The sequence below is a fragment of the Haliotis rufescens genome, unplaced genomic scaffold, assembly GCF_023055435.1.
Source record: "Haliotis rufescens isolate VD_foot unplaced genomic scaffold, xgHalRufe1.0.p SCAF_7, whole genome shotgun sequence".
Taxonomy (NCBI): domain Eukaryota; kingdom Metazoa; phylum Mollusca; class Gastropoda; order Lepetellida; family Haliotidae; genus Haliotis; species Haliotis rufescens.
The window spans coordinates 59,146,744-59,174,380 of NW_025964361.1; the positions used below are offsets into that span (position 1 = coordinate 59,146,744).

General features: G+C 40.4%; 2 protein-coding genes across 2 annotated transcripts; both read right to left on the reverse strand.

Annotated features, from left to right (window-relative positions):
• Positions 1 to 118: 118 nt before the first annotated feature.
• On the reverse strand, positions 119 to 5,963 carry LOC124147515 (carbonyl reductase [NADPH] 1-like). The gene is made up of 7 exons (XM_048388233.1): positions 5,915 to 5,963; positions 4,526 to 4,639; positions 3,885 to 4,063; positions 1,516 to 1,628; positions 738 to 851; positions 336 to 486; positions 119 to 253 (listed from the first exon to the last, which is right to left on the reverse strand). Exons 1-7 carry the CDS (start codon positions 5,961 to 5,963, stop codon positions 119 to 121), a joined length of 855 nt encoding a protein of 284 aa, XP_048244190.1.
• Positions 5,964 to 14,025: 8,062 nt separating this feature from the next.
• On the reverse strand, positions 14,026 to 27,085 carry LOC124147534 (carbonyl reductase [NADPH] 1-like). Its single transcript, XM_046518155.2, has 8 exons — positions 26,935 to 27,085; positions 24,359 to 24,440; positions 22,820 to 22,998; positions 21,700 to 21,812; positions 18,607 to 18,735; positions 18,012 to 18,153; positions 17,610 to 17,673; positions 14,026 to 16,354 (listed from the first exon to the last, which is right to left on the reverse strand). Exons 1-8 carry the CDS (start codon positions 26,959 to 26,961, stop codon positions 16,257 to 16,259), a joined length of 834 nt encoding a protein of 277 aa, XP_046374111.1. The 5' UTR covers positions 26,962 to 27,085; the 3' UTR covers positions 14,026 to 16,256.
• Between the last annotated feature and the right edge of the window lie 552 nt (positions 27,086 to 27,637).

Sequence of the window (27,637 nt, forward strand, 5' to 3'; positions counted from 1 at the left end):
GGGATACTTGGGCCCCATGTAGCCCCAGGTAACATAAGTATGGGTTATTATGGACCTAATCTGCTCTAGGAGTCGATGACAACGAGGAAGCCAAAGACATTTGAATAGAAGCTGGGAGTCATACTTGGACAGGAACACAAACTACATCACAGCCTGGTGTTTCTGAATATGTCCTGCAAAACTGCTCACCTTCATCGATAGTCTTTGTGCCTTGGTGACTTGACATGTCTGTTGTCACGCTGCCCGAACAGCACTGAAGGAAACACATCATCATCATCATCATCATCATCATCGTAAGGGAATCAGTTATCAAAACCATCAAGCTATGATCTCACCGTATTGATGACGATGTCCTCTCTTGAGTCCTTCCTGATTTCTCTGTCTTGGATGAAGGACCCCGATCTTGGACATGACGCCCTACGTGTTTGGGAATCCATGGTTCTGGTGTTTACCTGCCTTGACAATACTGCACATAGAAGAGCACAACTGACAGTACAGCCACAACAATACAATTGTGGGAGTTGTAAAATCATATCCATTCTTAAAAGATTGTGTTTCCATGTCATAAAAATGGCACGGCGTAAATGTCTCCTTGGTCCTAAAGCAGTCTATTGGAGTTATCGGTGATTACTTGTTTGCATAAATAGATGTGTCATTTATGTGCTAAGATTCTATAGAAGTGAAATAATCGATGTAAAACCCCTTGTCACATCGCCTCATATTTTTCTCTGACTTACTCAACAAACTTCTGCATGATCTTCTCCAGACCGTTCATTGTCAGGCTAGGGTCCTTGAAGCGACCTTGAACAGCGGTAGAACATTCTGTGATGGTTGAGTGACATGGTGGAATGCTCGAACAAAAACTGACTTTGGGACTTTGGGGCATCTTGATGTACTTAGGATAAAAATGACAATAAAATCCAGTTTCACGTTACTGCTTCAACACAAGATCATCCAGCTGACCCTTGTTTGTGTTGTTTGTTGTTTAACGCCGCACTCAGCAATATTCCCGCTATATGAAGCGGTCTTTAACATGTAGTTAGGATAGCTATTGTTTAAAAAAGAAAATTCGTTGGTGGGGGACATGCTCCCAGAAGCTCCTGGTATTTAAGTGAGACAACTAAAAACCTTAGAACCATTCCAAAGGAAGGAGCCCGTGAACATTCCTTATCAACCATCTCTCCCTCCCTCTCTCTATCATGAACATAAGCTTGTATTCATTTCTTTTGTTAAATATGCATAGCTTCCAAATATTTTTCTGCTCTTTCATTTTCCTTTAAGTACTATGTGGTCAACGGCAGTTTTTATTCTAAAGAGGTATCCAGCTGTCCTTGAGGGTAGCACCTGAAGTTATTCCATCTAGTGACCCCCTAAATCTTCACAATAAAATTAAGGTTAGCACAAGGACCCCTTTAGAACACAATAAGTTCGATCATGGGGTACAAAATATAATATAGTCCATGATACACAGGATGTGATACACATGATGAACGCTGAGATGTTGTTGTGTCGTACCTGGCGTGAGGTCGGAGCAGGGGGAACAGAACACGGCAAACATCCAGGGTGGCCCAGAAGTTCGTCTTACACGTAACTTCAGCACGCTCCGAGAAAGGGGCTGGGTGAGCTTTCTGGAATATCAAAGACTGTCAGCCAGACTGGTATGAGATTAGGCAACCCGTCATCCTTTAGACAACTGCTGCCTCCATGACCTTCATCCCAGGCTGTGGTTGATGACTCATTTGAATTTCGTTAATTTCAAGAGTAAATACCCAAGACAGTATGTACACAATCATTGCTGCCTTATTCACAATGGTTGACGTTACCTTCGATCTTTACCAATCACATACCAGAACATACCAATATTAAGTGAAACTGACATTTCACCATTTTCCAAGACATATTTCATAATGAGAACTCTAGTAACCCTATTTAACGGTGAGCCGAAAAGTGATGGAGATTCCTCTCACGAGAATATGAATATTAAGTTTTGTCAAATTTCAGTCATAAATACATTTTCTCAATTTGGTCAGGCTTTGTATGTCTAGTCGTTGACGGCGAGTGATCTGGACCATCTATGTAATCTTACAGTGAATACCTGGGTTATATTTTGGGGTCTTCCCAGTTAGCTCAAAACTGAAATTCAGGAAGATTAAGGGGATTATGTCTAGGGGATTATACTCTGTTCCTGACAGGTGAACACCAGTTTGCTCAACAGCTCAGAAGCTGAAGTTAGCATTTGACAGTTGAATTCTTCGTGAACACCTTTCCCCTAGAAAAGTTTTTATTACCAGTCAAGTTAGTGCATGTTTCATATGTTGATAATCAACTGTATCTGTTGTTGTTACTTAAAGTGAGCCAAAATCATGGCTAGGTATATTAAGATCAAGTTACGAATTCGAAGTGTAGGTCATAACCATTACGGCAAACGCACGAGTTCAAGTCCAGTTTATTTTTCACACTAAGGGTGGTAGAATACTGGTTCATGCTGACTATAAGTGTAACAAAAAAACAAAACATATTTGAGATGTCTACATCATACCACTGGGTGTCCAGCTACTCCTAACACAATGACATATTTGGGAGGTCCAGGAAACTCAAAACCTTCAATTGTAGGGTGCAAACCTATAAAATGGGAGTCAGATAATGTCACAAATTGTGTGCAGTACTCTACCACTCTAGTAAGACTGTCTATGCTGAGAGGTCGTCAATGAAAAAAAGATAGATGTGGCTTTGGCCAATTGTAACAAATCTATGTATTGTATTTTACAAATGATAACGTACAGAAATTAGTTATCCGCCATGAAATAGCATTACTCATTCCGAAACATAAATACAATTTGACTGCATCCAAGTGGATGCAGTCTGTATATGTTTTGTTTCCGATTTAAGTTTTATGCGTATCGGATACAGGATTTATCAACAGGTAAATCCCTGATCCAAGCATAAGCAAGTGAGTGAGTATGGTTTTACGCCGCTTTTAGCAATATTCCAGCAATATCACGGCGGGGGACACCAGAAATTGGCTTCACACATTGTACCCATGTCGGGAATCGAACCCGGGTCTTCGGCGTGACGAGCGAACGCTTTAACCACTAGGCTACCCGACCGCCCCCAAAACATAAGCAAGACAAATTGCCCACGTTATACAGGCGATACATCATGTATAAAATGTCTAACGTTTGCAGTAAGTACACAGTGGAGGTAATATTACAGGGGGATTACCACTTTTAATATTTAAGTTCTCATGAGAAAATACTTATTGAATAATCATTAGGTCAATTCCATTTGTTTGAACTGATAATCATTCATTGCAAGACAATTATTTAAGTTACATGACTCAAATCAAAGACATACCACAGATACATCTTACTGTATGACTTTATACCTATGTAAATATTTGATTTTTACATATTTAACATTTTCTCCTGTATCCTCCCGCATCAGAGATATAATCACAATAACAAGATATTATACCTTGTACGCTCTTCCATTGTCACAATAACAAGATATTATACCTTGTACGCTCTTCCATTGTCACAATAACAAGATATTATACCTTGTACGCTCTTCCATTGTCACAATAACAAGATGTTATACCTTGTACGCTCTTTCATTGTCAAAATAACAAGATGTTATACCTTGTACGCTCTTTCATTGTCACAATAACAAGATGTTATACCTTGTACGCTCTTTCATTGTCACAATAACAAGATGTTATACCTTGTACGCTCTTCCATTGTCACAATAACAAGATATTATACCTTGTACGCTCTTCCATTGTCACAATAACAAGATGTTATACCTTGTACGCTCTTCCATCGTCATAATAACAAGAAATTACGTCTTGTATGCTATTCCAGCATCGCAGTAACCAGATGTTATACCTTGTATGCTATTCCGGCATTGTTGACCAGGACATCCAATCCCCCGTAGGTGGTCTGTAGGAAGGACTTCAACTGATCTACACTTGACCGGTCGTTGATGTCTAGCTGATGGAACTTGGGCTGCAAGCCTTCCTTGTTTAGGTCAGCGATGGCTGCTTGGCCACGACCTACCCCTCGAGCTGTGTGGTGGAGGTAGACAATTGAATTCAAATATTGGCAAAAGCCTAGTATTAGCTCAAATTGATGTCTCAAACCCCATAAACGTTGACACATGGGATACCTAAGGGAGGTAACTCTGCAAAAATGCAGAGGAGAAATCTGGGAACACATCAGAGTAGAACCTTCTTTAGCCTGTGTGAGCTAAATTAGTAAAAGTACCAGCTAGGTCTCACATACTATATCACATGTGCCCTTGCTAACCAGTTTACTCGGGAGGTCGAAATTTGAAGAAAACTGGACCCACCTGAACTTTCCTGGAATGCCATAAAGATTCCAAAAGCGTAAAGCATAAGCGTAAATAAATTTCAGATTTCTCAGATTTGCCGTTTGCAATATTTCTGAAAAGGAATAATAATTAAGTTTTACCATTCACAATTCAGAACAGGCTATTTGATCCACTAGAAATAAGGGTAATTAGTTACATGTGAGAAAGACGTCCCCATGGTAGCTTTTACACAACGCTCTGACGACGGCAAACCCCACGCCCTTGTTGGACCCAGTCACCTGGAAGAGATTCAAGAACATCTGGAAAACTGCTGCAAAATATGTCCACATACATATGTCAGAGTATTATCTGGGTTTATGTATGTGTAGTCCAAGAGACTCTCAGCAACCGGAGTGGTGTGTGTGTGTGTGTGTGTGTGTGTGTGTGTGTGTGTGTGTGTGTGTGTGTGTGTGTGTATGTGTGTGTGTATGTGTGTGTATGTGTGTGTGTGTGTGATGTGTGTATGTATGTATGTGTGTGTGTGATGTGTGTATGTATGTGTGTGTGTGATGTGTGTATGTATGTGTGTGTGTGTGTGTGTGTGTGTATGTATGTGTGTGTATGTGTGTGTTGTGATGTGTGTTTGTATGTGTGTGTGTGTATGTATGTGTGTGTGTTGTGCTGTGATGTGTGTATGTATGTGTGTGTGATGTGTGTATGTGTGTGTGTATGTATGTGTGTGTATATGTGTCATGTATGTGTGTGTGTCATGTACAATGTATGTGTGTGTGTCGTTTGTGTGTGTATATGTGTGTGTCATGTATGTGTGTGTCATGTGTGTGTGTATGTGTGTGTCGTGTGTGTGTGTGTGTGTGCTGTGATGTGTGTATGTATGTGTGTGTGTATGTATGTGTATGTGTATGTGTCATGTGTGTGTGTCATGTACAATATATGTGTGTGTGTGTCGTTTGTGTGTGTATATGTGTGTCATGTATGTGTGTGTCATGTGTGTGTGTATGTGTGTGTGTCGTGTGTGTTTCGTGTGTGTGTGTGTGTGTGTGTCTGTGTCCAAGGACAGATAATGAAGTCATGAACATGCAGTCCTAAGCTGGTGACAAGTGGCATGCTTCATTTGATCTCCAAGAATCTTACTGATGTCATTACGCATGCTCAGAAGTCTTAAACCTGTTTAGATTTGAATGTTAGATCACAGTAAATCAACCATCAACTCTGAACTTAGTGTATTTCTTACAAGAATCAGACATTTATCTCGGTCTGTTAAGGAGAGATACAGCCCCATTGGAATTGAGAAAGACATGCCATTGTTATTATTATATTAAAGCGACAAAACCCTTTCCATATCCAATGGAAAGCTCTACATAAAGAAGAGTCGATTGTACAATCCCGACTATATCATAAGCCTGTGTTTATGAATCACTATAAAAAAGTAATGACACCAGGTGTTCGCGAAAAGGTGTGCGTATTCTGCCCCACCGATGGCACCCGTCACAAACACATGCAAAAGCCAGTCAATTGTCTGTTCTGAATATTTCAACCAGGGACAGTTGTGTCGGCACTTTCCTTCTTGTTTGCTGGTGGCACTGACCCTTTGCATGTCCGCATTGTCGCACATTATTGAAGATGACGTCACCCATTGTTCATGACGCCATAAACGATTTGACATGACGTTCTTTAAAAAAAATAGGCCAACTTTGCTTATGTCCCAACTTGAAATGAATTATTATTCATCGGATAAGTTCTATCAGAATTATACTTATTTCTGTAGGCTTATATACCGACGTATTTTTTAAAGGTTTTAATGCTAATTAATTTGTCAAGTGTAATAATTCAGAATATATCCTTATAGTGCATGCCATGCTGTGGTCAGCCAACTGAAGTCAGTGCCGTGTGGTTACAATATGTGGCTTCTTTAATATGGTTGTTGGCGTATCACCGTACCCCATCGTAGTGGATCGCTGCTGATAATATCAACAGGTCTGTGTGGTGACAGAATTCGAAGTCTGGATTTAGGGGCTTGTGGACTCACACCCTTACAGATAAAATTTATGTTTGCTAGGAAGCACCCTTCTCCACAGACTAACCATGTGTTTTCCATATAGAGGTTATAGAGGTGTTTGATGGTAAAATAAACCATAACATTTTATCATTTGAAATCAGATTTTCGGTTTTGTTTTGGCCTTATACATCACAAGCTGTGACATAATCGATCATTTGCTCACTCAGGTTGGTTTCAATTATGTGTAACAGGTGGTGGTTCATCTGTTAACCTGCACATCTGTTACTTTGCAACGTCAAAACATAATAACGTTCATGTATTTTATGGTTTAATATGTCAGCCTCAGATATCCAGTTAAATGACACACACCGGTATCAGTATCATCCTAGAATAATACCGCACTCAGTATATGATAGACGGCGTATACATTATACAGTGAACCCCGTTAATTCGGACGATACACACCGAGTGAGGACTCCAGAGTCGACAAATGTCCGAACTCACGAAAATGGATTTGAGCAATGACGTTGCCAGCAGTAACCGCCTAAGTGCGATCTACAAGTCCGGGGGTTTCAACGAATACTCATTATATTTGCAAATTATGACAGAGAACCCACAGGCCAATTTATACACAGCAAGCACATGAAGACAAGTTCACCACCATCAGAGTCGAACACCATGTACCAGTTTTATGTAGGGTTGGCTTTTGTGTTTAATTGTACCATGTACATGTGTATTATATCTCCAGCATTACAGGATTGTTGAGATAATGTCGTCAGTATCTCGTGTTTCAACAATCCTCTAATGCTAGATTCTACATATGTGTGTAAAAGTTTAAACGAAACACAAGTCCGTAAACTTCCTCTTTCCTACCATCAAAGGGGCGGTCGGGTAGCCTAGTGGTTAAAGCGTTCACTCTTCAAGCCGAAGATCCGGGTTCGATTCCCGATATGTGTACAATGTTTGAAGCCGATTTTTGGTGTGCCTCGCCGTGATATTGCTGGATTATTGCTAAAAGCGGCGTAAAACCATGCTCACTCACACCATCAAACCTATTTAATTACTGTTTTAAAATCTGCACACAATAAATACCTCTTTACTGTTACAATGTTGATGTCATGGTGAGCTTATTTTCAAAACAACATGAACATTAAAACTCAAGAAAGTCAATTGCAGGATAATTCCTAAAGCTGTTGGTTTGACCAAAGCATGTATACATGTCGCGACTGCTTACAGCCCTGCATGCAATATGCCTTTCGCCTTAATGTATTCGGGCCCAAAGGCATGTTGTCCCCAGGTGCACCATCAGTTTCTGATATTGACATGTTATCCCCCGTTCTGGATGGTCCTGTCCGCGGCTAAGATGCCTCTAGGGGATGTGGTGTTGGGGGGAAGGAGAGTCAGATATACCAGTGTCCCTGCACCTGGTAGAACAAGTTACAATCCTTTAGGTAAACAACCTGATCGATGTTCCGTTAAATTTCAACCACACTGTATCACATCCTGCCAAGTTTTATTCCAAACCAAAAGCCGAGTACCAAAGGTACAGAAGCTAACCTTTATTCATGGACATGGGGAAGTCATGAGGATGGCTGGACAAGCCTATTTGTCTCAAAACCATGCTACCATATCCTTGAATATGATACCAGTACTTTTAGTTGATATTTTAAAGAGCTCTGAACATATTGTGATAACTTTAATAATACTCTGTGATATTTTAATGTAACTGGCAGAAGTGAAACCAAGTTATTTTTCGCATGTGGTGTTTCACCTAGGATTCATAAAGTTTTGGTTTGGTTTGTTTGGTTTGTTGTTTTACGCCGCACTCAGCAATATTCCAGCTATATGACGGCGGTCTGTAAATAATCGAGTCTGAACCAGACAATCCAGTGATTGATATCATGAGCATCGTTCCACGCAATTGGGATCGATGACATGCTTCTGCCAAGTCAGCGAGCCTGACCACCAGATCCTGTTAGTCGCCTTTTTACAAGCATAGTCGCCTTTTACGGCAAGCATGGGTTGTTGAAGACCTATTCTACCCCGGATCTTCACGGGTCGGATTCATAAAGGGCAGGGTTGACAACTTTCAGTGGTGTTGTCACTTGGGGTCGTCCGTTTCTAGGCCTGTCCTGTGTCCTCCCTGTCTGCCTGTACCGTTGAATCCAGCCTGGCTACTGTCAATGGTGTACAACCAAACCTTCTGGCAATTTGGACCTGTGTTGCCCCCATTTCGGCCTTACCGATGGCTCTCTCTCTCTGCTCCTGTGACAGTCGTGGCATTTCTTTTGTGTGCTTTCATCACGTGTGGCTATATTCTGCAGACGAACGTATTTATACAGCTAACATGCACGTGCAGTTTATGCCATAGGCGGGAAACCTGTTTCACCATTTATTTGTCACCGCACGAGCGCCGTCAAAGGTGGCGCGTTCGGGTGAGGTGTTGTGGGGTACCTGTTCCTGGGCAGTCATATTCCCAACACCCACTTTCCACTAGTGATAGCTGTTTTTAGGAAAATTACAAATTGCGAATCTATTCTTTCTTTTGCCGCTTTGTTTATACCATACGTCTCTCCTTAACACTTGCTCACAGCATGTTCATTAAATAAAACATGATACATGCATAGGGCACAGCTACACTTCATCATGACTATAATGACACTGATTGATAGCCAGATCACGCTGTGATAACTATTACAATACAGATCTCATACAGTTGTTATTGTTGGTCACACCACGTGTAATTACTCAGTATCAGTTTTCATGATGATGGATGTAGAAAAGACTGAGCAATGTCAAATAGACATCAATATGACAGCGATGTTTGAGGTTGGTCAGAAGCCTGAGAGAATACCCTTAATACTGTGTTTTCGTGTTATGGTTTACCGAGAAGGGCGTTGGATTTGCTTTTAATATTCACAACTGGTTTGTGTTGGACCAGACTAATTTCTTAGAGTCTGCTGTGGTGTAGCTTGAATATTGCTGAGTGTGGTGTAAAACAACTAACAAATAAAATCAAACTTATTACTGCACATCAAATTTCACAAAGACACATGGTGAAATAGCTGAGTTATTGGTTAAACTTTCCAATATGGCTGCCAGACGGCCATGTATAAAATTAGATTGAAACTTATAAAGCACTTTTTCGTGACATAGCTGGGGTAATTCATGTAATGTTTCCGCTAAATAGATCTTGTTGTATGAAAAGGGATTTGGAAAATGTAATGGCAGACGGATGGACATACAGGCAGACAAGACGGCATAACGTAAGCTCAACTGACTTTCTATCTTTTGCAATGTTTCTAAGAAGACATATTTGGCATAGTTGGTTAGGTCAGCCGGTAATAGAAAATCTTATTTCTGTTCAAAATGCAGGATGTTTATAATGCATTTGCGTAAAACATACGCAAAATATTTTTTCATTTTGAGTTGTTTGCGTACAAATACGCAAGAAAAATGTCAAAACCCCAATGGTATAACAACACCTAGTTTACCTAATTACCTAGTGCATCCTCATCAGCATGCGTTCCTGTACTTCTTTCCAGATCAATATTATACATACATGATTTCTACTGCAGTGAATAATGCATAAAAAGGGCGCCATGTCTTGCGGATTGTTAATAAGGCACATGGAACGTTGTTAGTTTATGCGCCCCTTATACACTTGAGGTAGCACACTAACAGGTGCAAATAAGAAACAGTATTTAAGTAGAATTATTTAAAAAAATGTTTACTGCATTGATATAAATATACCTAAACGACTGGACCCCAGGGAGTATAAGTCATATTGAATACCCAAAGATCACTAAACTGACAGCCAATAGAAATTTTACCACTTATAAAATGAAATTACGAAAATGTCAAAACACATGTTCAAACAAAATCAATGCAAAACACATTGTCCAAATACAACAATGCTCTATTCAGACACTGATGCACATTCACGGTTTGTATGTACAAATTCAAACATAAGCATTTAGAATTTCATACCATTATTATTATAAATATTGTTATGGCTTTGTAGAAATAACGTGACCAATAAAGAACTTCGTCTTACATGTACATTACTGCAATGTTAACATATCTCTGAAATTAAGAAAATGAAGAAACTATTAAAAAGATATCATATTAATAATTTATTCCCAATTTGCTTTCCAGGGGCACTAAGTCTGGAATCCTACAGATAAATCTGTGAGAATAGAAATGATACTAGTAGGAAAAGAATTGGAGTGATTTTTCACAATTAAAGGGAATATTTGTTGTCGTTTAAAATAACGTTATTTCTCAAATGTACAAACGTCGTTTTAACATATTTTCACTTTTACAATACCTCATGGAAACGCAAACGTAATATGCCATTGCGTTACTTATTATAACATATGGACTTATATGCCAATTAGTTGTAAACACAAAGCTCCAAGAATCATGTTATCTAAAAGTAGATCAGAGGCGCATAAGTAGAGGTTACTGTGAAATACTAAATTTATTACCATGTTTGCTGGTGTCAACTTGATCTGTACTTACCAGGGCGACTATGCTTGTCGTAAGAGGCGACTAACGGGATCGGGTGGTCAGGCTCGCTGACTTGGTTGATGCATGTCATCGATCCCAATAGCGTGGATCAATGCTCATGATATTAATCACTGGATTGTCCGTTCCAGACTCGATTATTTACAGACCGCCGTCATACAGCTGGAATATTGCTGGGTGTGGCGTTAAGCAACAAACCAACAACCTTTCTGTTAATGCCATAATCGATCCACTGCTGACATGAACCGTATTCAGCAACTATTAGAAACACAAGTTGACACTTCCACCTGCGTCATGTGATATGCTCAGTGTGATTGAAAAGTGGGATTGTGATGAAGAATATTTTCCGCACCAGGAATTTAGAGTTGCTTGCACATTAATTACAATATTGAACTTCACGCCTATGCTCTCTAAGAAGAACGTCTATAGAAAACTCGTCAGTTCTGTTAACATAATTATTGGAAACCATACATTAATAATCTTCTGATTAAAACCTCCAAACCCTATCATGTAGGTGTTTTTTGGAGTTCTACAAATATGATATGTGACAAAGTTTTTCTCAAACGCATATTGTTTAACATATATTTGAATAATTATACCGTATTATACAGATATTTCCTATCTACTACAGCTGTTACCCATCCCCAATCATCCAGTGTAGTATGCCTCCCAATAACTACATACATTTAACATCCAAAACTGGCTTCCACATGGGATATGCTTGGCAAAGATGATTCAACCTATGGAAAGAATGTTAAGAATTTCTCACTCTTCACTAAAACATAGTAACTATACAGATGTAGGTGAATTAAAAACAGAACAGAATAATAAAGCATTTTTGTATAATAAAAGACCATTTTTTTCAAAACTATTTATTTCACCTTACATTAAAATACTAGCTTCTGATTGGTTAAGGAGCGGGCAACGGTTCGGGGTACTTTGGTTCACACACAGGGTACATAACACCATATACCCCTCCGAAGATCCGGGGTAGAATAGGTCTTTAGCAACCCATGCTTGCTGTAAAAGGCGACTATGCTTGTCGTAAGAGGCGACTAACGGGATAAGTTTGTCAGGCTCGCTGACTTGGTTGATGCATGTCATCGATCCCAATTGCGTGGATCGAAGCTCATGATATTAATCACTGGGTTGTCTGGTCCAGACTCGATTATTTACAGACCGCCGTCATACAGCTGGAATATTGCTGAGTGCGGCGTTAAATTCTTTAAATTGACAGCAAAATGGTCAACTATACTTGTTTGTACTCACAACTGCTGGAGCAACGAACTTTTCAGACGGTTAGAGAGTGACACATAACGCTTCCTCCTACCGTTGTGCCCCCCTCCGTGCAAGATGTCAACTTGTACACATAACATGATAGGTTCTAAAACAACTTTTTCCCCAGTGATAGGAATATTGTTGGGTACAGGGTATTCATTAGTTAGTACCGTATTAACATGGCATAGACTATTCCCGATTTTGAATTTTTTTCAATTTATCGTTCTCATTTGGAGCCAAACGGACTGTGGGCGGAAGAGTACTAGTAGAAGGCCCAGGAGTGGCAGACGTGTCACCACCACCCATGAAAACGATATCCTCCTTCTGAGGAATCATCAGCTGCGAGAGTCATCCATGTCAGTAGCTGGACAGTGTCCAGGAGACCGCGTCGGTATAATATCAGGGCTGACCACCACGTTGTGTAACGCTGACACCGGAACACCGACATCGATGGGCTCGAAACTGGCAAAGAGTCAAATCTACGGAGATTCCAGCTTTTCTTAGCAGATGGAAGAATTTGTGTTTACCGCCGACGAGGAGAAGGAACTTCATGTTGTTGCTTTTAAGCTGTCGAAACGTTTGGAAGTGGCGGCATCTGTCGTGAGTGAGTGAGTGAGTGAGTGAGTGAGTGAAGTTTTACGCCGCTTTTAGCAATATTCCAGCAATATCACGGCGGGGGACACCACAAATGGGCTTCACACATTGTACCTTTGTAGGGAATCGAACCAGGGTCTTCGGCGTGACGAGCGAACGCTTTAACCACTAGGCTACCCGACCGCCCCGGCGGCATCTGTATCCATGAAAACACAGACCTGGTGATTTTGCATGGCAACGCCACTGGACAGCGTTACACTGACCAATCTCTCACCCTGTTCTGCTACCGTTCTAGCAACAGCTTCCACAACCCTGTTTCAGCAAGAAAACAAAAGGCTCCACACGTCTTACCATGGCCAGCACAATCAACAGACTTATCACCTATAGAACACTTGATGGGTCACCTTGACCACCAAATTTGTGCACGACCATGTCCCCATTGTTACAAGGATCAGTTAGCACAGGCCCTCCGACAAGAATAGTGTCTAATTTTATTTCTTGTGATCTGACGTCTACATCTTCTGGCCGTCGTCGAGGTGGGGCGTGCATCGATGACCCGATATTGACGGATTAAAGGGAGCTTCAAGTGATGTTTTCATCACCTATAGCTGATCGATTACTGAACAACTGACCTCATCCTCCAAACTGTAGTTGTTGTTTAACGCCATACTCAACAATATTCCAGCTGTATGACTGTGGTCTGTAAAAAATCGAGTCTAGACCAGACAATCCAGTGAATGGCATCATTAGCATCATCAAACATGTTAGCGAGCCTGACCATCCGATCTGGTAAGTTGCCCCTTATGAAAGGCAGTAAGAGTAAATGATTCTTAATGAGCATTCACATCAAAGTCAACACTTTTTAAGTCATATCACATGGGGACAAGAAAGCTTGAATCTGGTTGGTCAAAATCAGGATATTTACTTCTATTTATGATGGTTAAATATGATTTGATGTGTTGGTGCAAATAGACCTTCTTTCTGGACCAAGTCACTCTTCATCTACACCAACCATACCACCTGCAACGTTAAAGTGAGTGAGTATGCTTTTACGCCGCTTGTAGCAATATTCCAGCAATATCAGGGCAGGGAACACCATAAATTGGCTTCACACATTGTACCCATGTAGTCTTTGACTTGACAAGGAAACACTTGAACCACAAGGCTTCCTCACCGCCTCCAACCTGATTGTGTGCCATCTTTGGCATCAGGATACAGCTGCAATATTGCTGGCCATGTGCTCATGCACTGGTTTACATTAAAGACTTTATTAGCAATAGCTAAGAAACCAAAAAGGATACAATTTTATTAGTTCTTTTAATGTAAAAACTGGCAGCAACAGCAAAATGTACAAAATTATTGTATAGAACAAATACACCAATCAAAAACAATCTTCACAACTGATCAACCCAAGAACCTTTGATGAATATATTTTGTTAACATTGAACCAGGTTGTAAAAACATGCAAAAACATTGTACATAACAATTACAGCAATCAACTTAATAAACATACTTGTAAAAATGATGAAAACTAGAGCATCATGTCCATAATAGATCTCACACTAAGAGACCACCCATTTGCTATCCTGGGGGCAGGGGTGGATTTTGTATGGAGACTGGAAATTTTCTCCGCTCAAGCTGCAAAACCAGATACAGTATTTGATGTAATAAGCGGCCAGGGCGCACTCAAAATTAGTAATAAGGGGCTCTTACTAGAATATTTCTTTGGTAAAAATTTCGTGGTTTATGCTGACAGCCTGAAATGTTTATGTACGACAGATGTATTTTTCCAGAGTGTAATTGCCCATACTTAAGGGTGCATGTAGCACACAAGTGCGTATCATACGCGAATAAATAAGTCTTATGTACATTGATCAATTGGAAGGGGTGCTAAATGAGATTGTTCACTAGCCAATTTATAAATATCGCCCTGGGCGCTTATTAGAGCGGGGCGCTTATTACGTCGAATACGGTATAATGAAAAATATGAGCCAAAATGTGTTTTGTTTAAGAACACCTTGCAACATAATATTCTGCAGACTTCTTTGTTTGGCAACAATCTGAAGCATAATGTTTTAAAACATTTTCTGGGACAATTATATATTTCGATAAAATCCTTGCCCAACTCCCCCGACCCAGAATATTTAAGGTTGGGCCCTTATGTCATGGACTTCTACAATAAAGTATATGAGCCAACTTAATAAAGTGAGTACAATTTCATTCAGTCTGTATCCATCTGTGGCAAGTGTCTGGCATAATACTACACTGTCAAGAAGGTGTTTATCAACCATTAGCGATATTCTACCCAATAAACATCCCCACAAGTGATGGTCCAGTCATTGATAATAGTTTATGATTGAATTGATTACCTGAGATATAATCGCTGAATGTCCATCAGTGATGGAAATTCATTATAGATGCTATGGATACGGACATTTATAAAGAAAGCTTTCAGCACTCCTTGATAAATGTTTAAAAATACAACCATCATTAACATCAACCGTACCTTAAGCAACAAGATTCTAAAAAAATTGATTCAAATGTATTGTACCATAAGCAGAACCTAGTGTTGTTGATGATGTAATAGGTTGGAACAAACTGTCAATGACCAATGATTGATGAAAAAATCACAACCACCTCCTTGCACAACCTTAGCTCACCTTACCGTACGTACTTACCCATCAAGTTCAAATGTCAGCCTGAGTGTTGAAGTTATCACTACATGTTTAAGGTAATCATTATCTAAAACGAATAGACTTTTAATTGTTTGTTTTGCTAAACACTGAGACAGCTTCTCATCTGTTTCAAATTCTGCAAATATGCGTTGTGTGAACGATCAAAAGGAAAATAGATAAGAAAGAATGAAAGAAACAAGAATAAAGATTTGAAATCACAAGAGACTTAGTTATTACAATACTGAAGGTCATCTTTTCACCACAGTATTGCAAGTATAGTATTAAGACTTTTGAAATGCACATTGTTGGAATCCTTATGAGCATTACTCTGGCCTGGACATGTACTGAAGGGTAAGAGGCCGGTCCACAATCTGCCTCCAGCATCAGGTTGTCACTGACCTCAACGCCGTGGCACGGGACAACTTTAGACTACACTGCCGGACAAAAGAAAGTATACACCAGGTCATGCCATTTTAACTTTATGTAAAACAGTAAAATGTTTCAAGGCAAAAACACCAAAATAAAATGCCAGGCAAAAGAAAGTGTACATCCATGTTTGATGGTGGCTAAAACCGAAAAACAAACAAGAAATGGTAATTTGGTGGTGATTATCTGACATGGGTATCACAGTTTGTGTTTTGGATGTGTTTCGAAGACTGTTTTACTTGACGCTTGTAATTGCTTGCTCAAATCTAATTTTCAAGTGTATGCTTTGCTAAGTTATTTGTTAACGTAACATGACTACATTCTCTGAGAGGGTGACTATCTGCAAAGTTTTCACCCTGCCTCTGTGAGACCTGCATATACTGCATATACTGGATCTGTGCGCATGTTGAGTAAGGTATAATCACAGATTATCCCCAGTTCTGGATGGTTCTGTCAGATACGAAGTTGCCTTTTGGCGATGCTGTGTTGGGGGGAAGGAGAGCCAGATATACCAGGGTGTCTGCACCTGCAACAAATATCAAATGATTGAGTATTTTATCAGTTTTAAGTTCTGTTTATCACTGACACTGACAGTTCAAATCCTTATACTCTCACTGCAATCACATCTTTTACGCTGATACGATCAGATGATCTATAGAAGGTCATGTCAGGTGAACTCGGAGCAATCATTGACCGACCTGTATAGATGAAGGATGCGTGGGGTTTTGCAGCAAACAGACTTCAGCTTTCTAAAATTATTCTGCTTGATGTTTTACCACCTTGACAAACGAAAGTCCTCAGAGATCACAAATATTCCTTCGATGGTTCTTCTTTTCTGTGTAGATGCCCAGGTGTTCAGAAGCAACGGTGTTTAAAATACTCAGACCAATATAATGGTGCTGCCTTAATCATCTACATGTGGAAATAGTTGCTTCAGCTTGTTTCGAGATACAAACATCAGATATGGTCTAAATGCCTCGTTCACTCGTACCGAGAATTGAGCAGCGTCAACACTGATTGGCTGACTCACCTGATGTGACCCATGGAGGCATCCACAGATCTTCATGCAGAGAGGTATGATACAGGAGGAACAGATCTGGCTTCACTGAGATGAGCATGGAGTCACGAGGGAGTGTGTTATTAGCAGTGGTCGACAAAATCTGCAATTCCCAATCCAGTTGCCTCTGACTTGATATCAAGCATTGAAACCTTTCTGCCCTGGGAACCTACAGTGCCCAAACTCCACACAGGCAGGCAGCCAAGTATTAGGTTTGTGGGACCTATTCTGCCCCAGCTCCACACCACGTGGACTCTATGATGCCTAAGGGTGATAAGTAAGGATCACACGGGACCTTAGCTGCTCTGACACCATAAGAGATGACAACGAGGAAGCCAAAGACATGGCATAGAAACAGGCAGTCACACTTGGATAGGAACACAAACTACATCACAGCCTGTCTCTGTTTGTCTTATTACTTGGTTACCTGTGATATTACGGGGTAGAATAGGTCTTCAGCAACCCAAGCTTGCCGTAAAATTTGACTATGCTTGTCGTAGGAGGCAACTAACAGGATCAGGTGGTCAGGCTCGCTGACTTGGTTGATGCATGTCATCGTATCCCAATTGCATAGATAAATGCTCATGTCAATAACAGGATTGTCTGGTCCACACTCGATTATTTACAGACCGCTGTCTTATAGCTGGAATATTGCTGAGTGCGGCATTAAACAACAAACAAATATTAGTTGGTGTTTCTGAACATGTCTTGCAAAACTGCTCACCTTCATCGATGGTCTTTGTGCCTTTGTGACTTGACATGTCTGTTGCCACATAGCCCGGGCAGCACTGAAGGAACATATTATCATCATCATCATCATCATCATCAGGAAACAATATAGAAATCAAACAATTGGGAATCACTGACAGATAGCTTGTTATTATTTTACAGTAGTTGCAAAAGTTAGTAAATATCAAAAGACACTTTTTTCTGACAACACTTCAGCCTTGGAAATCCAATCTTACACCTCAGAAGTACATGAACTAACTGTGTTGCTAAGATTGCTTTTTTCTTCGCTAATTGGTTGTTTTCCAACTGCAGGGTATTTTCTCAGCATATGTCCATGATCCAGAGGATAAACAACTTGGTCGCAAGAGAGTCACTTATGAAAAATCTGTGCCCTCACCGCATTGATGACAATGTCCTCTCTTGAGTCCTTCCTGATTTCTCTATCTTGGATGAAGGACATGACAGTGACCCCGATCTTGGACGTCCCATACGCTGTGTTGGGGAAGCCCTGGTCCTGGTGAGTACCTGCCTTGGCAGCACTGGAAATACAAAACATAGTCACCAAAAAAACAATGTTGTTGTTAGAGTTGTGAATGAACTTCCCCTGATATCATCATAGAGAATAGTACTAAAGATGTACGGCTGAGAAGATGGGTGCCTGGAAAGTCCTGAACCTGACTATGAGTGAGTGAGTGAGTGAGTTGGGTTTAACGCCACTTTTAACATTATTCCAGTTATATTGCGGCCTGTCAGCTTAATGTGGGAGGAAAGCCCGAAGTGATGCAGGTCTCAGACGTTTACCACTTCGGTGAAACCCACGAGCATGGGCATGGTGCTGACAAACCTAGAGACATAATCGGGGCGAACCTGGATTCGAACCCACAATCATAGGTTTCTGGCGCGCCCAAGGGACACAACTCTAAGACGACTGGGCCAACCGTGCCTCCTTTTTATATATCAGATGAATGTATGAATATTATTCTCTGACTTACTCAACAAACTCCTGCATGATCTTCTCCAAACCATCCATTGTCAGACTGGGGTCCTTGAAGCGACCTTGAACAGCTGGAGAACATTTCGTGATGGAAAATTGAGATACCAAGCTTGAGACGTTCACGACCCTGCCAAAGCAATACAATGGACAACATTCACTTTACAATGGCCATATATTAGGATCTCTACATGTACCAATACTCAACGAGAAACGATAATGGTCAGGGCATCCTTGATTATTCAGTGTATCACATCTGCTGTTACAATCCACTGGCCACCATTGCTTGTCTCAGAAGTGACGTCAATAACCAAGCACACAATTTCTCAATTCACTTAAATTAGAATGGAGATATAATACTCTGGATACGTGAGGATGAGGTTGGGTGAGCATCAGTATTCCAATAGTACACCAAGTACCTTAACTTTCCCACAATGAAAATGTCCTGCTTAACATGACCATCATATCCTAGATTCAGAACATTAGTTCGTAATGGAGCTAAGGGAGACAACTCTGATTAAAATCTGGTAAACATGCTTAAATTCTTTGTTTGTTTGTTGTTTAACGCCTCAGTTAGCTATATTCCAATATGTAGGTCAACCAGCATGCAAAGTATGCATGACCCAGATCAAGGAGGTGACCATGGCGATGAGAGGTACGTATGAGTGAATTAACTTTAAGAGCTGGAGAACCTTTATTTCAGACATGTTTGCAGTTAGGATTGAAAATAAAAAGAGAAATGCATAGTGTGAGGTAGGATAAAAATTGACATATACTTAAAATAGCATATCTGTCAAGGATTGTGAGGGAGCAAGCTCCCCAAATCACCTGATATTTCAGTGAGGCAAGTAAAAAACTATCCTAATGAAGGAGATTGTGCACATTCCTTAGCAATATGGAGCAAGGTATCCAGTATTTAGTATTCTAGCCAAATGTTATCTAACAAATAAAAAGCATTTAGTAATTTCATATTGACTTTCATTCATATTTTATTTCTCATGAATGACCAGAATTGTTTCATTTTCTTTCTGGGGAAATTGCCCCATGGCTAATGGCAGTGTTTATTCTTTTGTTATCCATAATCTAGGGACCCCCCACATAGCATTGGGGTTACGACAAGGATCCCTTTCTCACACGGAATTGCGATGTTTCTGTGAGTCAGTGATGTATTTTATTATGCACAGGTGTGTAATGAGGCACACAGTTACATCTATGCTGTATCATCTCATGACACCCAACCACATGAACAAACTTCACAGAGGAACCTATCATTTTGTTGTAACCATGGCAACCATAAATCCTGAATGTGAACTGGTTTGATGTGTCGTACCTAGCGTGTGAACTGGTTTGTTGTGTCATACCTGTCATGTGAGCTGGTTTGTTGTCGTACCTGGCATGTGAGCTGGTTTGTTGTGTCATACCTGTCATGTGAGCTGGTTTGTTGTGTCATACCTGTCATGTGAGCTGGTTTGTTGTGTCGTACCTGTCATGTGAGCTGGTTTGTTGTGTCGTACCTGTCATGTGAGCCGGTTTGTCGTGTCATACCTGGCGTGTGAGCTGGTTTGTTGTGTCATACCTGGCATGAGTGGTTTGTTGTGATGTACCTGGCATGTGAGCTGGTTTGTTGTGTCGTACCTGGCGTGTGAGCTGGTTTGTTGTGCCGTACCTGCATGTGAACTGGTTTGTTGTGTCGTACCTGTCATGTGAGCTGGTTTGTTGTGTTGTACCTGTCATGTGAGCCGGTTTGTTGTGTCATACCTGGCGTGTGAGCTGGTTTGTTGTGTCGTACCTGTCATGTGAGCTGGTTTGTTGTGTCGTACCTGGTGTGTGAGCTGGTTTGTTGTGCCGTACCTGGCGTGTGAACTGGTTTGTTGTGTCGTACCTGGCATGTGAGCTGGTTTGTTGTGTTGTACCTGTCATGTGAGCCGGTTTGTTGTGTCATACCTGGCGTGTGAGCTGGTTTGTTGTGTCATACCTGGCATGTGAGCTGGTTTGTTGTTGTACGTGGCGTGTGAGCTGGTTTGTTTTGTCATAACTGGCGTGTGAGCTAGTTTGTTGTCATACCTGGCGTGTGAGCTGGTTTGTTGTCGTACCTGGCGTGTGAGCTGGTTTGTTGTCATACCTGGCTGTGAGCCGGTTTGTTGTGTCATACCTGGCGTGTGAGCTGGTTTGTTGTGTCGTACCTGTCATGTGAGCTGGTTTGTTGTGTCGTACCTGGTGTGTGAGCTGGTTTGTTGTGTCTTACCTGTCAAGTGAGCCAGTTTGTTGTGTCATACCTGGCATGAGTGGTTTGTTGTGTCGTACCTGGCATGTGAGCTGGTTTGTTGTGTCGTACCTGGTGTGTGAGCTGGTTTGTTGTGCCGTACCTGGCGTGTGAACTGGTTTGTTGTGTCGTACCTGGCATGTGAGCTGGTTTGTTGTGTTGTACCTGTCATGTGAGCCGGTTTGTTGTGTCATACCTGGCGTGTGAGCTGGTTTGTTGTGTCATACCTGGCATGTGAGCTGGTTTGTTGTTGTACGTGGCGTGTGAGCTGGTTTGTTTTGTCATACCTGGCGTGTGAGCTAGTTTGTTGTCATACCTGGCGTGTGAGCTGGTTTGTTGTCGTACCTGGCGTGTGAGCTGGTTTGTTGTCATACCTGGCGTGTGAGCTGGTTTGTTGTGCCATACCTGGCGTGTGAGCTGGTTTGCTGTGTCATACCTGGCGTGTGAGCTGGTTTGTTGTGTCATACCTGGCGTGTGAGCTGGTTTGTTGTGTCGTACCTGTCATGTGAGCTGGTTTGCTGTGTCATACCTGGCATGTGAGCTGGTTTGTTGTGTCGTACCTGGCGTGTGAGCTGGTTTGTTGTGTCATACCTGTCATGTGAGCTGGTTTGTTTTGTCATACCTGGCGTGTGAGCTAGTTTGTTGTCATACCTGGCGTGTGAGCTGGTTTGTTGTCGTACCTGGCGTGTGAGCTGGTTTGTTGTCATACCTGGCGTGTGAGCTGGTTTGTTGTGTCATACCTGGCGTGTGAGCTGGTTTGCTGTGTCATACCTGGCGTGAGCTGGTTTGCTGTGTCATACCTGGCGTGTGAGCTGGTTTGTTGTGTCATACCTGGCGTGAGGTCGGAGCAGGGGGAACAGCACACGGCAAACATCCAGGGTGGCCCAGAAGTTGGTTTTACACGAAACTTCACCTTGCTCCGCGAAAGGTGCTGGATCGGCATTCTGAAATATCATAGACTGTTAGCCAAACAGATGTGAGAAAAAATAGATTGGGGGAAACTCATCATCTTTAACACCCCCCCCCACCCCCACCCCCAACCATGACATGACAGGCAGGCAGGCATTGATTTTATTTTTTATAGTTTACACTCAATTATTGGAAAATGCTTTGATTTTTCGTGAACTGGCATATGCCCATATTGTGACCTTGACCCTGAACAAATTTGTTTCATCAAGACTCCAAACTACATGAAGATTAAGGTTTCTTTAATTTCAATCATAAATGCTCAATATATCCATTGCCAAATGCAACTGGGTGGTGGTGCTAACTCGAGTTCGCCACTTAGTGCTGCCCTCTATCAACCCTCAGTCTGAATCTAATAGAAAAATCACTTCCCCATTTTCGCCCATTTGTCAATCAATTTCAAGAGGAAACATCATTTGTTAATGAAATTCTGTGTAAACTTTAGGTTAAACGATACTAATAATAATGAAACTTGTTATTTTTTTTACCCAATAAATAGTAGAACACTGAAAAAATATTGCAATATGTATCTTTTGAAAAGCATATTAGTATCCTGGTTTATTTAAGTTAATTTATTGAATTATTTAGTCACCTAAATTTGCGCTGAACAATGTGAAAATCAAAGAAGTAAAGTCTGAAGTGAAAATCATTAATGACTCATCAATCATTTAAGATCATAGCTCAAATAAAAGAAATAATACACATACATCTTATTGTATGACTTGATATCTACGTAAATATTTCCTATTTACATATTCAAGAATTCCTTTCAATATCCTGTACCCTTCTGTATTCTGCATCATAATTACAAGATGTTTCCAACTTGTACGTTATTCCAGCATCACAATAACCAGATGTTATACCTTGTACGCTATTCCAGCATCACAATAACGTATGTTATACCTTGTATGCAATTTCAGCATCACAATTACAAGATGTAATACCTTGTATGCTTTTCCGGCATCGCAGTAACCAGATGTTATACCTTGTATGCTATTCCGGCATTGTTGACTAGGACATCCAATCCCCCGTAGGTGGCCTGTAGGAAGGACTTCAACTGATCTACACTTGACCGGTCGTTGATGTCTAGCTGATGGAACTTGGGCTGTAGGCCTTCCTTGTTTAGGTCAGCGATGGCTGCTTGGCCACGACTTTCGTCCCGAGCTGTGTGTAGTGTTAGAAAAATTAATTAACATATGGTCAAATGAAACGTGAGTAACTGGCTTACACAGGCGTGAACAGGCTGGGGACGATACACCACTTTGAACAGTAGTGCAGCTTGATCTGTGAGGAAGGCTAAAAGCAGATTTATAACTTTGGTAAAACACATGAAATTGGTATGGTGCAGACAAACCAAGGATCATAATCAGGGATTCAAACCAGATCCTGGCATGGCATAGCCCAACTCTCCATTGTTATTTACAGCACCTCGGACAACTGGTCTCAACAAGACTTAAATCTTGGAGCTTACTGGTATCAACATATATGCAAAGTCTCAGTTACGTCTGTCTTGTGGCTCTCGAGTTGTTGATGTATGACCATGACAGACGAGAAATGACACTAGCAGATAAGATGAGGAATGACACTAGCAGATGAGACGAGGAATGACACTAGCAGTGGAATGACACATGCAGATAAAAGAGGAATGACACTAGCAGATAAGACGAGGAATAAAACTACAGAGCTACAGATAAGCATAAAATACCCCCCAAATATATTCAAAACCCAATTACTTTCAATCAACTTGCGTACAGAAACGCATGCATAAATGAAAAACTCAAATGCATTAAAAGAGCACTCGTAAATTCCCAATGAAGCTTTTTCAGCATGCGTACAAAGGAGCTTATTTTTTCGAAACACTATTAAAAGCTAATTTACTTTCCGAGTCAAGCCTATATATTTACAACAGTTATGTACATCTAAAACATTATTTCATTTTTTAGATTCTTAAAATGTTCATTAATTTTGGGGAAAACCCAATAGACACATGATAGAGTGATGAATAGATGAGTGAACAAATATTGGTTACCCAATGAAAAATGTAATAAGCAATGAAAATAGAAACCCAAGAGTAAAAACTCAATTGCTCAAAAAGTTATCTGGAGCTCTGACACAAGCAGATATCATGAGGAATAACACTAGTAGATAAGCCGAGGAATAACACTAGCAGATAAGCCGAGGAATAACAGGAGCAGATAACATGAGGAACAACACTAGCAGATAAGATGTTGAATAACACTAGCAGATAAGATGTGGAAAAACACTAGCAGATAACATGAGGAATAACACTAGCAGATAAGACGAGGAATAACACTAGCAGATAACACTAGGAATAACACTAGCAGATAACACGAGGAATAACACCAGCAGATAACACGAGGGATAATACTAGCAGATAAGCATGATAAGACGGGAAATGACACTATCAGATAAGATGAGGAATGACACTAGCAGATAAGACGAGGAATAACACAAGATGATAAGACGGGGAATAACACTAGCAGATAACATGTTAACTACTCACATGTGAGGAAAACATCGCCCTCGTAGCTCTTACACAACGCTCTGACGACAGCAAAGCCAATGCCCTTGTTGGACCCCGTCACCTGGAAGAGAAGTTCACACCTTGGTTTCACATTCTATGACACTGAACCATTGTTATCCAAGCTGGCCTGAAGATTCTTCTTAAAGCTGGTAATGATACAGAAGAATGGTCTGTCAGAAATAAGGTCATTATAAATCCAACTTACTTCATACAGAATTCTATTGCAAACTATAATGTACCGGTATGATATGATATCAATCACATTCACCTCAGATCTTTTACTCTGATGCACGACCTCGCTGAGAGAGAATCTGAGCACACAAGTGATCCAAGCATTCAAACCAGCCTATCTGATTTTTTATCTCAAAATCAAACTAAGAAAGTTAGAAAGTTGATATTTCATACATTCTGTTGGTTTTGTTTGCCCTGGCATCAACACCCAAATCAGAGTACCAATAACGGAATGACTGTCCTGTGTGGGATTTCATTTGTCCAAGTCTAAATTTTCAAATCAAGATGGTTAATTTGTTTTAGTCGAATTGTTTTAGAAAGCTAACAAAAGATTGGCTCAGGAACCCACACTGCCTTCATTTTGATTGGCTGATCAAAGTTCGCTCAGGGATTACCTGACCAGAGCTGGAGATAAGATGTGTATTTGCGTAAAATATGCATAAACAGAAATACGTAGACAAATTAAATCCTAGAGTATCAAATATGCAACAAAAACTTTAAATATGCTATGGAAATAAATTAATGTGGATATCATAACTAAGAGAAAAAACAATTGTGTATATTACAACTGTTAGATAAAATGATTGTTTATCAGCCGATTGCATCGTGCCTAGTCAATGTACATGTTGTATCTTAAATAGTTGCTGATTGGTGATTAAAGAAATAAACAAATTAACAAAACATGGCTTCCCTGAGAAGGAGCCGCAAGCAGACGTAGACGGGTATACTACTATTCACATAGTTAACAACGCGTGGCGGTCTGACGTTGATTAATGAATAATTTGCATACTCGTATATGCAAGAGGCCGACGTGTGGGTCTCAGTAGGAAGTGACAACATGGAGATGATGGCTTAATTGCGGTATATACAGTTTTACTTTTTACATGTAGATATATACATAAAAAAGACACTATGTGCCAGGTCAGCACATAGTGGTAGTGGTTGTTGTCTAGGTGCCCCTGAGCACCCAGCCTAACCCTAGCTAGGCTAAGGGTACCCTTTCTTTTCTCCTCTTTTCTCAATCTCTCTGGACCAAGGCTTATATAGCCAAGGTCACCTGACATTTAGTAAGTAATAAATATAAATGTAAACAGTAATTCATCAGTGACATACTTGCACATCTCGTTCAGGATGGCAGACGGTCGATGTACACAAAAATGGGGATTAACAATTAGGATCAGCATCTTATAAATAACAGCAATTAAGTGTTTCAAGGCATATAGAGGTCATGGCTCCAGGGTAATGAGCCTTTGCAATTAAATGTTCTTCAGACATTGGGTGTCGTAAATCAGTAGCTATGACATAGCTTTAAATTATTTACAGGAATTGTTGTGAAAAATGTTTTAAATTAAATACCCAAATGTCAAGAAACAGCTGGGTAATTTTTGTTTTTATACCCTCTAAAACGTGAAGATACCCAATCAAAATCAACCCCCTGGGTAAACTACCCAAATAACCAATAGCTTATCTCTAGCTCTGCATGACACATCATACGGAGGTGTCCTCACATCGTCATGCAAACAGGTAGTCTTGGAGTAAAAGATCCAATTTAAATGAAACTGTATTTTATATAATAGTTTATCATTCAGTCCCTGTATCAAATATATATATCATCTACTGATGGACAAAACAAGCGTTGGCTGATGTCTCATCATATAATCATGGTCATCGATTGCTTTTACAAATCATGCTATTTTCTTTAAACAGTTATATTTTTGGAGAGACACGAACATAGCACATTTTCTATGTAGAGCTATGCTAATTTGATGGCACTTCATTAAAATTTGAAACAAAAGATCAATCTACAAACACAAAATTTACCTGCCATCTTTGTGTTAGGGTAATACAAAATACAATGTTTACAGTTGGCTGTAATACTTCCCAAACGATAACCAAACATTGTTTTACAGCAATGTATCTCAACATGAGAGGAATGGAAAGTGTGTATGTAGCACAGGTACTTCTGAAACCACTGGTTGAAACTATCAATAATACAATCAAGTATCTTCCAAAGTCATGACAGAATAATAAACCAAGTGTTTTTCGCATTCGTATAATTTAGTGACAATTTTCTTGAGAATTCGTTTCAGCTACCGTTCGACTTTTAACTTCACCCCACCATGAGCTTAAACTGTTCGTCCATATCTGTTACGCTAAACAAAATCCGCTCTTACAATGGGCTTTATCATATATATACAGCTGCCCAGTTCGTAGCAAACCTAGCTCCATTCAATGTACCCGGGCGTGATGAGGTGGAGTTTAAATCAGGAAGTTAAATGCTACGTTTCGAATTGATTGCTGTTATGAAAGTGATCTGTACTTACTACTGCAACCTTTCTGCTACTTGCCATAGTCGGAGTTGAGTTGTGGATACCTGCCACTTACGCAAATATACAGACACGGATATGCACTGTCGCTGTCCACGCCTGTTTCTGAGAATGAATGATTGAAAAGTGGGATTGTGGGATCCGGGTTTATGTAACGCATCTAGACTTGAAAAAGGGCGCTTAGACGAAGTTGCATCTATCAAATATCTCAAATACGATATACATATTTAATCTAAAAGTGGTGTTTAGTGATTAAAATCACGATAAAGAACCTGCGTTCGAGTTGGTTTTTATCATCACATTTCGCCTTTTTGTTTTACATCACCCATAGCCAGCTATGGTCGTTTTTAAAGATAAAACAGAGACCGAATTATTTTATGGTCTCTGGATAAGAACCCATTAATAACCGAGACAATATAGTGTGGATGATAATGTACACAGTTAATGTCTTAAGCCCCCGTTGCACTATGATATCAGAAAACTTTGACCAAAATGTATTGATCTGTTTACACTCAGCAAAGTTTTTGACCGGCCGTCAAAGTTTTGGCGGGAATTTTCTTCCAAAGATGGATGCTAAACTGACGAAAATTGTTTCGCTGTCATATGTATTTTGTGTATTGCTACATTGAGAAGGCGGCGTCGGGGTAGGCAAAGGCATATTTGGTCCCGAGAATGGCTGCTCGAGAATCAGAGAATCGAT

What these genes read in the sequence shown, in the direction of transcription:
- LOC124147515 (XM_048388233.1), bottom strand. Translation starts at nt 5,963, where the DNA reads ATGGGTGACGTCATCTTCAATAATGTGCGACAATGCGGACATGCAAAG. An exon ending in CTGCTCCGACCTCACGCCAG is followed by an intron (nt 852 to 1,515) that starts GTACGACACAAC and finishes TTTTTGTTCGAG; the next exon opens with CATTCCACCATGTCACTCAA. An exon ending in ATCATGCAGAAGTTTGTTGA is followed by an intron (nt 487 to 737) that starts GTAAGTCAGAGA and finishes CTGTACTGTCAG; the next exon opens with TTGTGCTCTTCTATGTGCAG.
- LOC124147534 (XM_046518155.2), bottom strand. Translation starts at nt 26,961, where the DNA reads ATGGCAAGTAGCAGAAAGGTTGCAGTA. An exon ending in CTGCTCCGACCTCACGCCAG is followed by an intron (nt 18,736 to 21,699) that starts GTATGACACAAC and finishes TTGCTTTGGCAG; the next exon opens with GGTCGTGAACGTCTCAAGCT. An exon ending in CACAAAGACCATCGATGAAG is followed by an intron (nt 16,355 to 17,609) that starts GTGAGCAGTTTT and finishes TATTTGTTGCAG; the next exon opens with GTGCAGACACCCTGGTATAT.